The sequence below is a fragment of the Festucalex cinctus genome, chromosome 1, assembly GCF_051991245.1.
Source record: "Festucalex cinctus isolate MCC-2025b chromosome 1, RoL_Fcin_1.0, whole genome shotgun sequence".
In the NCBI taxonomy this organism is placed as follows: domain Eukaryota; kingdom Metazoa; phylum Chordata; class Actinopteri; order Syngnathiformes; family Syngnathidae; genus Festucalex; species Festucalex cinctus.
This window is the reverse complement of record NC_135411.1, coordinates 52773018-52786266: the sequence shown is the minus strand read 5'-3', so window position 1 is coordinate 52786266 and position 13249 is coordinate 52773018. Positions and strand designations below refer to the sequence as shown.

At 40.5% G+C, this 13249-nt stretch overlaps 1 protein-coding gene across 2 annotated transcripts in view; it reads left to right on the top strand.

Moving 5' to 3' along the window:
- Positions 1–13249, top strand: part of LOC144033488 (trinucleotide repeat-containing gene 6C protein-like) — a 54721-nt gene that overhangs the window by 19873 nt on the left and 21599 nt on the right. For both annotated transcript variants that reach the window (XM_077541650.1, XM_077541642.1), the window contains exon 4: positions 7117–7437. In XM_077541650.1, coding sequence (XP_077397776.1) covers positions 7117–7437 — 321 coding nt within the window. The remainder of the gene's footprint in view (positions 1–7116; positions 7438–13249) is intronic.

Sequence of the window (13249 nt, the reverse complement as noted above, 5' to 3'; positions counted from 1 at the left end):
TGCAAGAAGCAGTGTGGAAGGGGCGGCCAACGAACGATGCCTCTGGTTGAATACGAAGACAAAAAAAAAAAAGCATGCGAAAGGAAAAGAAACAGACGGAGAACACACTCTGGTTTCCTGTTTGCCTGGGTGGCTGAGGGGGCCCATTGTGGAATCAACTGGCCTGTGTATGTGACAACTGACACCCAAGTCAGTCTGCTTGTCCCCATGTGACACGCCAACACCGTTCACACTCAAAAACATAAAATCAGTTTTACCAAGCTGGACTGATAATTTTATTGGTTTGTTTGTTTGTTTGTTTTTGGTCTACCATTCATTTGTCAAAAGTATGCCTTGATGCAGTGTGAAGAAGACCGATTGTTTCGTAACACCTGTGAACGAGCATGTCTCTGTATTGCATTATAGCGACCACCCCTCAACCCCAAGAGGTTAAAGGCCAATGGCTCGATGGGGAGGGAGTGGTGGAGTGATGAGCGTAATCAACATTATGCCCCAAGATAGCAGAGGCTGTCTGCCACCAATAAGTGAGCGGGTTAATGAGTCATTGTGTTGCCGCTCCCGCTGTGCATTTTCATCCAAGGTAGTGTGTGAAGTGCATACTGTACACGTCACGGCTTGCATTTATAGTGCAATAAACGATAACATTATTATAAAGTTGTGTCGCGGTGGTAATTTGGCAACAAATTAATTTTCCGTTCCACATTGGCCTAATTGCACCCAGTGCTTCGTGTTGCATAGTCATAAATTGCTGTGCGATCACAGAGGGCTTGCCTCTTGTCATCATCACCACCTCTCAAGTCGTCTTCTTAGGAGCCCTGTTTTAAATTACCGGTACTGTTTAAGTGGCTTTAATCTACATCCATCGTTGGGTTTTTTGTGTGTGTGTGTGTTTTTTATTTATTTATTATGAATTAAAGGATAATATGGCACTCAGTGTCTATATATCATGTTTGAAATAATAAATAATACATAAATAAATAATAAAATAATAATTATTGAATTGTGGTTGTTTTGAACTTACGAGTATTTGGAGTCACTGCTTAGTATTGCTTATAAATTTTTATTTATGATCTCACAGTTATTGGTATAGATCAGTGATTCTTCACCTTGCTATAGATACTGAACATCATCAGTTTCGTATGCAATTTCACCGAACCCTTCTTTATTGAGAAATAAAATGATTGTTTTTCTCTCAGAATCAGGACATAGGGTTTACTGGCGAACAAAATGAACAGAGTGCGTAACCTTTTCACAGAATCTGGTTCACCTAGAATTCAGAAAGAGTTGTGACCTTGTATTCCTCATCTCCATGGATCTCAAGCAAGTGTTCCTTCAATTTTGCTAAATAGCTAGTTGTGCGTGACTAGAATTGCTCAGCTTGGCATTGAAAATTATGCAGTTAGGATGCTGACTCCCATCACTAAACTCTGTATTTATAGAGCACTTTAAAACTACTGCCGCTGTTTTCTGTTGTTGTTGTTGTTGTTGTTGTTTTAAGATGGAAACAAGGGGCAGCCAATACAATGTAAATAGCAGAGGCCCCAGAATTGAACTCTGTGGAACACCATACACTCTATTATACTTATTGCACATATTCGTCCAACCACATTCTTTTTTTGCTTGACATAGTATAAACTGTTTACAATAATAAATCGCACAACATAGCATTACAACAGTCAGAAGTCGATTACTAAGCACACCGAATTCCCTGCAAGACAGATAGGCTATGCAATGTAGCGTGATCACCTGCAGCCAATGATGGCCAAGCGGGGCGTATCATCACAAATCATTTGAGTCCGGTGTATGTCTTGACCTCTGCCGAACCCCTGAGATTGACTCACTGGACCCTTGATTGAACCCAGGTTCAGAACCACTGATGTAGATGCTCGGGCTGGGAATCCGATTTTTTGGGTCTACGATTTGATTCAGAATCGAATTTCAATTCTCGATTCAAAGGATCTTCGATTCAAAATTATTTGATTGACAAATGATTTCTGCTTCAATTTACAGATATGCACAACATTGTCATGATCTACTCCAGTCTGCTTTGCAAGACAAAATGACATTTTTTTTTTTTTTAAACGTTTATTAATTTTGTATTGTAAGTGCATTTTTCCACAAAAACAGCATGTTGGCTACAACTGCCTTTTCCCCTTCTTCATTTCTAGTTTAAATAAAATCGATTTTTGGATGTTAATATTGATTTGATTCGATTAATAAATGAGAATCTCGATTCTTTTATGAATCGATTTTTTGGCACACCCCTAGTAGATGCTATATGATAAATATAAATACTCTGGCCCTGACCATATATTCTTCTAAATCTGTGGGAAATGTCTTGCATGGAGAGAAGACCTTTGTTCTTAACTACAGTGTTATATTCATTCATTTCTAATTAAGCATTTTAATCATCTCTCTTGTGAGACACGGTGCTCTCATTTTGAAGCCCACAGGCGCAAAGCGATGCTCCACCCCAAAGACATTTTGATTGTCTCATCAAACCACTCTGTGCACTGTACTTTTATTCACATCTAGTGCATTTTTCCAGGCCATATTTAGGTGTTTTCACTTTTTTCCCCCTAAAAGGTATGATATTTTAAAAATGCACAGCATTAAAAATGTTAACCAGCAAAGCCAGTCAAATCTGCACTATTATTGTCAACTCATTTTAATGTAGAAGAGTAACATTAGCTCCATATCGCCACTGAACCCCAACTGAACCTACTTGCCAGGCCCCAATAATATAAAGGGATCGCAACAAAATGTTCTTCAGGCTGCCTTCACTTTGCATATTAAAGGCTCAGCTTTGGAAAGCTCCTAATCACTCACTAACCAAAGTTTTTAATGTTTAATTGTGCATGCACGTTCCCCTCCATAGTAAGGCTTCACGCGTTGATGAATGGAAGCGTGGACAGTGCATAAAGCTCTAGGCGTGTACATACATGCAGTCAGACACGTCATCAATCACTTCGTTTGAAGCTGAGCCAGGATCAATACTGACTCAGCAAATTGCTAGTTTAATGACAAGAGAATTTGACATAGGCTGTGAAATAATGCTATAGCTGCAGATCAAACAAAAGCTTTTTTTTTTTTTGATATAGTAGTTGTACATGCAGTCAGTTGTAACTCAGCATCACAACAGGTCTGAAGTGACTTACAGTACGTATTACAATGACATTGTTGTCATCTTCTGCAAGTCATGATTAGATGTTGTTTTTGCACTTCCATCTTCTGAAACAAAGATTTGGTCTTTTCTTCAAGGTCATGTTTACACTAGGAACCCTCTCCCTTCCTTTCACCCACCTTGGTCACTGTGATATCTCCCCAAACAACCCCCTTCAACATTGAGGTCTTCAACACCCTGCCAAGCATGCTATCATCGTTCCTATCAAATCCCTTTTAAAGTGGGAAATGAGGTAGCCTCCTCCGTGTGAGGCACACACAGCCTGCAGGCGGCAGTTTGATGTGCATTTTTGATGAACCGGGAATTCTCCTGTGCACCCGTACAGCTGAGGACGGTGTTTTGCAAATAGGCTGTCGGAGAAGGTGACTGATCTCTTTTGACTCTAGCGCTGCAAAACAAAGGGTTGCGCTTGGGGCTTTTTCTTCTGCATTTACTTTGTTTGATGCAATCATACCTGTATTTACATTTACTTTAACACACTTGTTTGCTGATTTTGAAACAAGACTCCACGTCAGCAACGTGGCATTCTGTAGGCAAGTAGTGTTCTAATTGTAAGCGGATTTTCAACCCAAGCTGGTTTCCGGCAGTGAGACTGAAGCTCACAGTGGCGTTCGCAAAGGGGTGGAGTCTTGAACACACACCATTCTCTTCATTGCTTGCTGTACCTCGTTCCCTTCATTCCAGTGTATCTGCTCTCTTTCTCCCTCCCTCCCGCCCTCTCGCTTTCACTCGTTTTATCTCTTCTCTATGATTGGCTGAGAGAGCAGCTGGCCCCGCTTTCCCCTTCCCCCAAAGCTTCCAGAAGAATCGGCGTCACACGTTAGTCCCAACGCTGTAAAAATGGCCTCCAAAACTGTTATTAAACAGGGCTTTTACGAGGAATCACCTCTTTAAAGTCAGCAGCCCGCCTTGCCTTCTGTACAGCTACAGTAATCGTGACGAGAGCATGTAAATAGTGTATGAAGGAGAGGGGTGCAGGCGGTCAGGTAGGATGAGGCACAAAGAGGAAAGGAAGTGCATGCAATGACATCTGATTAGAAGCTTCAGCCTCTGATGTCTGAGCAGACACATGCACAAGAAACCACAGCGGGGGGGGCAGCAATTGACATGACAGAAATGCACATGCGTCGAACAAAATGCAAGACTTGATGGCATATTAGCGCAAACACGTCCGACTATATTAACAAGCGGCTGGCTGTAGGCTCTACGACGGCATCCTGTCCTCCCCTCAGTGTGGGCCTCAGCGTTGCATAACGCTTTGTTTTTGTGTGTGCGTTGGGGCTGGCCTTCGTGGATGTGAGTTATTCATTGCTTCAATGTGCATACTTGGAAGCTGAGCCAATGGCAGAGCGCCGCTCTTCCTCGCTCATTTCAAAGCGTTTATTTTACTCCTGTTGTTTATCACTACGAAGAAAGCTTGAGGGGGGGAAGCATCCCGTTGGCTCAGTTTACATCCAGTAATCTCCTTGTGCAGTATGTGGATGCTACAGGCCTGTTTATTACTTCCTGTTTACATTCTAGTTTACCAGTGTCCACATTATGTAATGATACATGCTCAGAGGCGATTATCCACTGTGCTCAATGCCCATAATGCATCTGTCCCAGCAGCCACTCTGTGGCCCGTGAGAAGATAATCCTATTTGACCTCAGGGGGACCTCCTGACCTTGTACCTCCACTCAGAAGGAAATTGATAAAAAAGGAGTCCCATATTGTGCACAGAATATTAACACCTCACATACACGCACACAAACACACTTTGTGTTTAGTCTGTATAGTTCTGTGCGAAAGTAGTTTTGTTGTTTCTATGACATGTTTCACAGCAGTTCAATAGGACCAATAAGTCAAGGTTTTTATAATCGCTAATACTGGCTGTCACTGGTAATGAGCTCCCTCCCAACAGTTTTGCATGGAGACAGTGCACAGCAAAACAGACACTGCAAACACTGTGTGTATTGTTCTGATTAATCTGCATTGTCTTAAAAAAAATGACCAGTAATGGGACATTGTGTCGGGAGAATTAACACAGAAGAAAAATATTAAAATTAATTTATTTATTGAAATTTAACATGATACAGGTTTCTTCTGTACCAAATATTCTTCATTTTTGTTTAATAATAAAATTGTGTTCAATGGAGGGGAAAATGCTGTTTTATTCACCCAAATATAAAAAAAAAATACATTTTAGAACTGCATTTTTTTTTAACCATGATAAAACGATATTTATTTTCAGAATCTAATATCGGCTCATGCCTAGTTGATTATCTGGATAAGAAGACAGATTCAATGCTTGAGACCCTCTGGCATCAAGACACTTTTCACCTCAAGAATTGTAATGGCATTGTTGGTCTGTCATCTGCCATAAATCAGGGTGTAGCCTCTTAATTAAAAAATACAAAGCCTCAACAGGTGTGCTTTTCAGTTTAAAAAAAAAAAAAAAAGCCAGATTTCTGAGACTTTTTTTTTTTTTTTTTTTTTTTTTTAATGGGAGATGGCAATTTACATGTGCTCTGTTGCTTCGGTACGGTAACTTAAGTTAGTTGAACTTCAGCAGCAGTTAACTCATTCACTGCTAGCCATTTTAAAAAATCTCGAAAATTTTAATTCCCACACGATATTGTGTTTACAGTACACCAAATCTGGCAAATGACACTATAGACTCTCTCCTTTCTGACTTTTTCTGTTCTTTTATGATCAACAGTAGAAAAATGTAGGTTGCATAAAATGCACTAAATGCAACCACTACTCGCATGGACTATTAAACTGTGTTTATTTCGTCTAAAATGGAGCAATGATGTCATCTACTGGTGGTTGTGCATCAGTGAAGTTGTCTCAAAGTTTGACATTTATGGTGGAGCATAACATCACCCTCTTAAAATAATTGCCAGTCATTTTATTTCGCAAAAAATATTATTTTTTTTTGCCTAAATTATCTCCTCATTGTGCACATTTTATTTTATTTTTTGTGTTACCTGAAAAATATGAAAAAATGACTTAGGCAGTTATTTTACAAAGGCATCGATAGTCAGATTTTCCCTCACCTGGCCCCGTTGGAGGGGGGATGCAATTGACAAATATACTTGTCAATGGCGATGAATTTAATAAGCAAACGAGACATAACGTTCCTCAAAGTATGCAGAGCTTTCTAATTCATTTTAAGAATCTTGAAACTGATTTATCTCTTCTGATTTCCGACCAAGCAAAATGCTCTATCTGAATGAGTTTGACAGAAGTACTGTGACATTATTACAGTCCTGTGGCCTCTCTAAAAGCAGCCATGTGTTTAGAGGGACTGCTTCCTGCATCCTGCGGTGACTCTGATTCTTATGCATTTGTAGCCATCTCTGAAATTGCCAGTTATTTTAAATGCATGACTCGCATCTTAAAATGACCGTGACTTTTAGAAAAGGCAGTGGAAGATAAAAGCTGCTGTACGTTTAACAGTGGTGGTGGTGGTATTGTTTTGCATTAGGGGTTTGTGGTATAGTTTTTGGATTTCATCTACAATATGATGAAAGATCTAGACAGATGTAATAGACAGTATAACTTGCCAGTGGTGGTGGTTAGTACATCTTTCTCACAATAGAGAGTTTCTGGGTTTGAATCCCTGCTCCTGTGCTCCTTTGTGGAGATTGTATGTTCTCTCTGAATATTCAGGTTTCCTCCTACCTTTCAACAACATGCCTGTTAGGTTGATTGAAGTCAAGAGTCTAAGTTTTCCAAGGTATGAATATGAGTGTGAATGGTTATTGGTCACTGAGCTTGAATACGACCAGTGCAGGGTGTATTCCGTCTCTCGCTCTGGGATAGTAGTTTGTAGCTCACCCACAAACTGGAAATGGATGATCAATGGGGTCACCAACAATGCCTGCATATTTTTCATGGGCCTAACTCCTGCATTTCTGCTTTTTCTCTCCTACCTTTTCATGAACAGTGCCAGACTCTGCCAAGCTTGACCCCGTCCCTCCTCTCCCCACTGCCAACCCTGACGTTACGCCCCCAAGCAGTGGCGATGGCAAGTACGCTCCGAGTGGAGTCCAGGCTCAGATCACCTCACAGACTCCGCTCCAGCAGCGCCACCTAGCCAGAGAGGTGCCCCCGCGCTTCCGCCAGCAGGAGCACAAGCAGCTGCTGAAGAGGGGCCAGCCACTCCCCTCCGGGACCCTGACTCTCGCCGTCACGGGACGTCCCACCAACACTGAACCTGCAGCTGTAGCCAGCCACCCTGATTCCTCCTCAACAAACCTGCCTGCAGGTCAGAGATGCTCTCTTGACAGGATCTTATTGCATGCCCATGGTGTTTCAGGCAAGTTGAAAGTAATTGTGCGTTAACACAGATGTAATAACTGGACAAAGGTCCATTTGCAACAAGTTCCAAATTTGACGACTTTCGGGGCTTTCGGGTTTCCATTGTATGGAGCTCCAATACATGAGTTGGCCCTATGAGCGGTGAATACTACAATGTGAAGTCACCTGTGTGTCCGACTGCTGTTTATTTTCACTCTGTCTGGCTGGGAATTATAAATGGGAATCAAGGAATCCAGAGGAAGAAAATGCAGAGTAAACACAGCTGGCGTAACAGTATGTGTTTGTGTGTTTTCCTTCCGGAGTGTCTGCATATCGCAGTGAAGCGGATTCACAAGCATTTTCTGTCAAAGCTTTAAAGAGCATGATTTGAATGCAGCTCCATCTCCATGGCAATGAGACGGTTATCCCACATCTTTCGATTCCCTCCTCCTCCTCGTCCTCCTACACTTTGCTGAGCTTTGCTGACTATTTCCTGTTTTGGGGGGAAGGAGCTGTACAGAGCTAGCTAGTTGGCTGGACACCTCAGTGGGCCTGGCTTGGCATCATTAGAAAGCCGAAGGAAGAGAAAGATTGGTGGAGCGAGCGAGTGTGGCAGAGGTCCAGTGCTGTGGGCTGGAGTGACTCATGGCTTACGGTAAAAGCTACTGCTTTTCTCCTCCCCTCTTCGATAGGCCTCCCCGGTTCTCCTTTCACTCTCTGTGTCAGTGGAGTGGCTGATTACATGTGGACATGAAGACGGAGGAATGCCTCCCTTCACTGAGGATGGAGCCATGCTATTATAACATTCTAGTCATGTTGTTAATCGTTGGTGTGCCATAATGAGTTGATAAACTTCAGTTAACATGGAGTCCCCATTGTTTTGGTGCAGCATTCATTGGAATGCTTAAGAGTTGAGTGCATCCTGATGTCCTGTTTCAACAAAATGGGGCTTTGGGGGAGCAAAATGTGAAGCAAAATGTGTCACTCCAAACCATCTGAGAGTGTTTATTCTGCTAACTGGTCAGATGATGATTGTATGAAGGGAAGAATATCAACACAGAATATAGTCCCTTTACTCCTCTGGTCTGTCTTTGAGCATACCTCCTCATCTTTCATTCATATTATTCTGTTTACCTTCTCAACCCAATGCAACCCAGAATGCACATGCATAGCCTGGCTGCTTAAAAATTGTGACTTGTTGTCCAGCAAGAACATTCTTTTCTTGCAACATCAGGTCATCATATCATTCTTTTGTTTTTTGCCCCAAATCCCTACTTCTTTTCGGGTGAATGTTCAAATTGTCTAGTTGATTTGGTGCACCACACTGTAGAGAGAGAGAGCAGCTCCTTTTTTCTTTTTTTTTTTAAACTCCACCTTAAACTTAAGCTTCACATATGGAATGGGGCATGAAGTGTATTCATTCAGAGACCACAATTTTTGGAATTCTAATATTTGATGTTTTGAAAATGTGATTTGAAGAAATCTGTGCACAAATATTTTTTTTTTTCTTACCGTATGTCGTTTCGTATGTCTTTGTTTTCAAATTGTAACAAAAGCGCAGGGATCTCCCATGCAAACAGCACTTCTTAGAAAGTTCAATTAAAACTTAAATAATTAGCTCGTGAAAGCTTTCTGCAGTTAATAAAACTATCCATAATTCCGATAGAACTAAAATATTAATGTTTCACTTAGTTTTTAGGTTCAAACAAAAAAACTGCAGGGAGTTTCCAGGCTCTTACAAAGGTCATTCATTCACTCTCCAACCACTTATTCTCACTATAGTCACGGGTGGGCTGGAGCCTATCCCTGCTGTCTTTGGGCAAGAGTTCTGTACATCCTTGGGGTGTGCTAAAAAAAAATGATACGGCAATATATTGTTGCGGGCATTTGTACAGTACACATCGATATGGAGGTATCAGAATTGATACTTTATGTTCACGAATAAAGTTTCCCGCAGCGTCTCTGAAAGCACTTGCGGTAAACTCGAAGTGCTGCTAACAGTAGAACGGCTCAGTTGAAAACGAAAGCTTTTGAGAGCTAACGGTGGAGGTGCGCCACACTAATGCTATTCCTGCTTGTCGCTTCATAACAGCAACTGCTGTGCCTCGTTCAGGGTACACGTATTATACCGTGACCCCTGTATTGTTGTGACCCCTGTATTGTAATACTTATTGTATCATGAGGCTGTTGGCAATAACAAGCCCTCGTACACACTAAACTGGTCACTTAAACAATCACAGGACACACATTTTAAATTATGGTTGCCGATAATCAGCCATGTCAATAATTGGAATATCCCTAGTTACTATAGAACGTGGAATTTTTTTTTTTTTTTTTTAAATCAACATTGTTCAAGAGTACACTTCTAAGGTGGGCTTATATTCTTAAGTCTAGAAGTTTCCCAGTCTTCCACCCTGAAAATGTGTTTGTTTGTTTTTTTCCAGGTAATACGGTATTGCCCTTTACATTTATATGCACTCAAGGCTGATTAACTCTCATTTGTCCTTTATTTATTTATTTATTTATTTATTCATTTATTTTTGAATTTTTAAACCCTCATTCAACCACACCTCACCCCTTTTTACTTTTTCAAGTCACATGCTGACCTTTTCGAAAACAAAGGCGGAGTATCTTGATTGCTATGTCCATGTGTCCACGTATGCCCTTGACTAAATGGGCCGCGCTTCTGTGTATTTCTGACCACTCTTGTTAAAAGTAAATAGCAAGCTTCGCTTTTGCTGCGCACAGCAGAGGTTGACATCAACCAAAATAGCTTTCTCAAATGAAAAAGGGTGTGCATGCAGGATTGAGTTGATGTGCTTTATTGATGACACTAGAGCATTGGGATTCCCTTTTAGAAGCCTTCTGATGTGATTAAACATTGACTCTCCATTAAAGACAAATATCTTGTGCTTCATGTTTTCTATCAGTTTGGTTAGCCACAATTTGTTACAGAGCAGTGCATGTGTTCAGGCACCCCCTCCTCCGCCTTTGCAAACATCGTCACAACACGTAGCATGTAGCTGGCCCGAGGCAGACAGGATTAGTCCGCACTACATGTATGTCTGTCAGCTTTCCCATTATTCTAACGGTCTCGCTGTGTTGCCATCCGCTTGGCTTGCACTGCGTATCCCAAGGCTCTTTCATGAAGAGGAGGCGTGTGAGAGCGAGCTATTTTAAGACTGGCATGTTGGAGAAAGCCCTTGACCTGGTTTATCCTTTCAGGGGAGCAGGGAAAAAGCGGAAAACATGACAACATGCATGTGAGCTTTTGAAAATGCAAGCTTCGCCCGCCCCTCCCCCAATAATTGCCATTGAGCTATTCATTTTTGCATGAATTACATCTCAAAAAACAAAATGTCCTGTACCTTTGTTCGAAAGAAAAAAAAGACTAGGCAAGTGATATGTTGTGTGGTCATAATGTTTTGATATAGAAGCCACAGGGCCTGCTCGTATCATTACCCCACACAGCAGATTCTGATTTTACTGAGGTTTAACATTTGTAATACTAATAATGTTCTTTGCTTCTGCTTAAGATTAGTTACATTCCAAAAATGTTATTTAATTATGAAATTAAAGTTTGTTAATTTATACATAAAAAACTGGTTATAACGTAACGAATACATGCACCTACATTTCACTGATGTAATTTATCTAATCATTGATTTAACTATGAAATTAGAAGAAGTACAAAACAGTTATTATACCTTTCACCCTGGAATACACTATAAAAATCTGATAAAACTCTTGTGGTTGTGTTTCTTCTGGGTGCATAATTATCTTTAACCAAGGTCAAAATAACTGCAAGTTGTTTTCATTTAACAAATGCTGGATGTGTTGCCTCGCATTAATGTAATCCATAATTTACAGTTAATGTGTTATTGGGCACTGTAGCAGTTTGCAAGTTAAAATCCTTGCAGAAGCTTGTTAACGTACCTGCCAAACAACAACAACTGCTAAAGCATAACATGCAATCATGAGGAATTTGTGATTAAATATCGCAAAGACTAATGCCTTGGTCAGACTACAAGAAAACAGCCCGATTTTAGCCCGACCGACGTGTCGCGGACAAACGGGGCATGTCGTAAACGATTTTGGGTTGTCTTGACGTAGCGTCGCCCGTGTAGTGTGACACGTTCAACGATTGGTCGCCTGTTGTCCGGGATGGTTCACGATCATCACGATGAAAGTCTAGCATGTTAGGATTTTTGCTCGTCTTGACGCACAATGTGACATACCTACGTCGTCGTCCGTTTGGTTCCACAGCATTGACCAATAGCGAGAGGGAACGAAACGTCAATCACACACTGAACAGCACATTATAGCTCTTTTAATTTATGTATGTATGTATGTATGTATTTATTTATTTATTTATATATTTATTTATTTAAGTAATTACCCCCTGGATATCTCATGGGATGGGGCCAGACAGGTGCAACTCGGGGAGAGAAAAAAAAAAAAAAAACGCCGCGCTGCGGCTGCATGGAGAGCGCACGCATCCATGCATCGTCAGGCGACGTGAATAGAGGACCAAAAATATATAAATATATATATATATATATATATATATATATATATATATATATATATATATATTGTGTTGTTCTGATAATTTCATATTTTGGCATATGAGTAGGGATGGGCACATATTTAGTGAGGATTGATCATATTTTCATAGAAGTCGGGCCAGGCCTGGCCGCCTTGTCACCCGCTCTCACTTTGAAAGTTTTTTTTTTTTTTTTTTAACCCCCCTCGGAGTGAGTGGCATACTATCCAATGCACCGTACTAAAACAAGTCAAATATGAATAAATTAAGCAGTATAAAAAATTACTCAAACATTATAATATTTCAGTGTTTGATAAAATGATAAAACAAGATGTCATCCCGCAAATTAACAAAATCGGCTATATTACCCCGGCACATGTATGGCGTAAATAAATTAAAATACAGTGTTGGCTACTAAATCATATTTTAAACACTATTGTGAAGCAGGGAGCGCAAGCAATGCGCTCACATCACACTTGTCCCATGCGTGCTCCATTCACGCAAACACTCCCTGTCCATGCCTCTTTTTTTCTTCTTTTTTTTTTTTTTTTTTTTTTTTTTTTTTTTTTGTTTGTTTGTTCCACCTCCCCGACAAACAGTGCCGACGCGTCTCTCTTGGCAAGACAACACGCGATGATCGGCTGGTGTCTTGTCGCGTTCAGACTTGTAGTGTGACTACACGCCCCATCCACGACATGGAGCGAATTTATCGAGTAATGCGACAGCGCAACTGTCGTGTAAGACAAAAAAATCGTGTGGTCTGAGCTCGGCATAACACATTCCATTCTGTGACACTGACTGACTTAAAAATCTCAAGACAATTATGATAAAGATAAAAGATCAAAACTTAAATTCAGTGAATTGATATATACCAGATTCAGCTGTTCCCATTTTAAAGCATTTATTAACTGTACATTATGAGGTACTAACATTTTAACTGTCATATAAGTATAAGAAGTTCAACACATATAAAACTAAAATATTTTAAAATGACTCAACCTTTGACAGCTCCGGACAAACACCAAGATATTGCTGGAATTAGTGTCATGTCTGATAGGTGTATTTATGAGAGCATATAAACACATAGTGATGGTTTGGACTGTTTTGTTTGACTTTTGAAAGATTTTGCCAGAACACTTTGGTTGAAGTGAGTTCTAACTTGGCGGTCCCACAGTATTCATACATAATCCAAACGGAATTAAGTAAGCAGACTCTTGAATTCCTTAGACAAGTT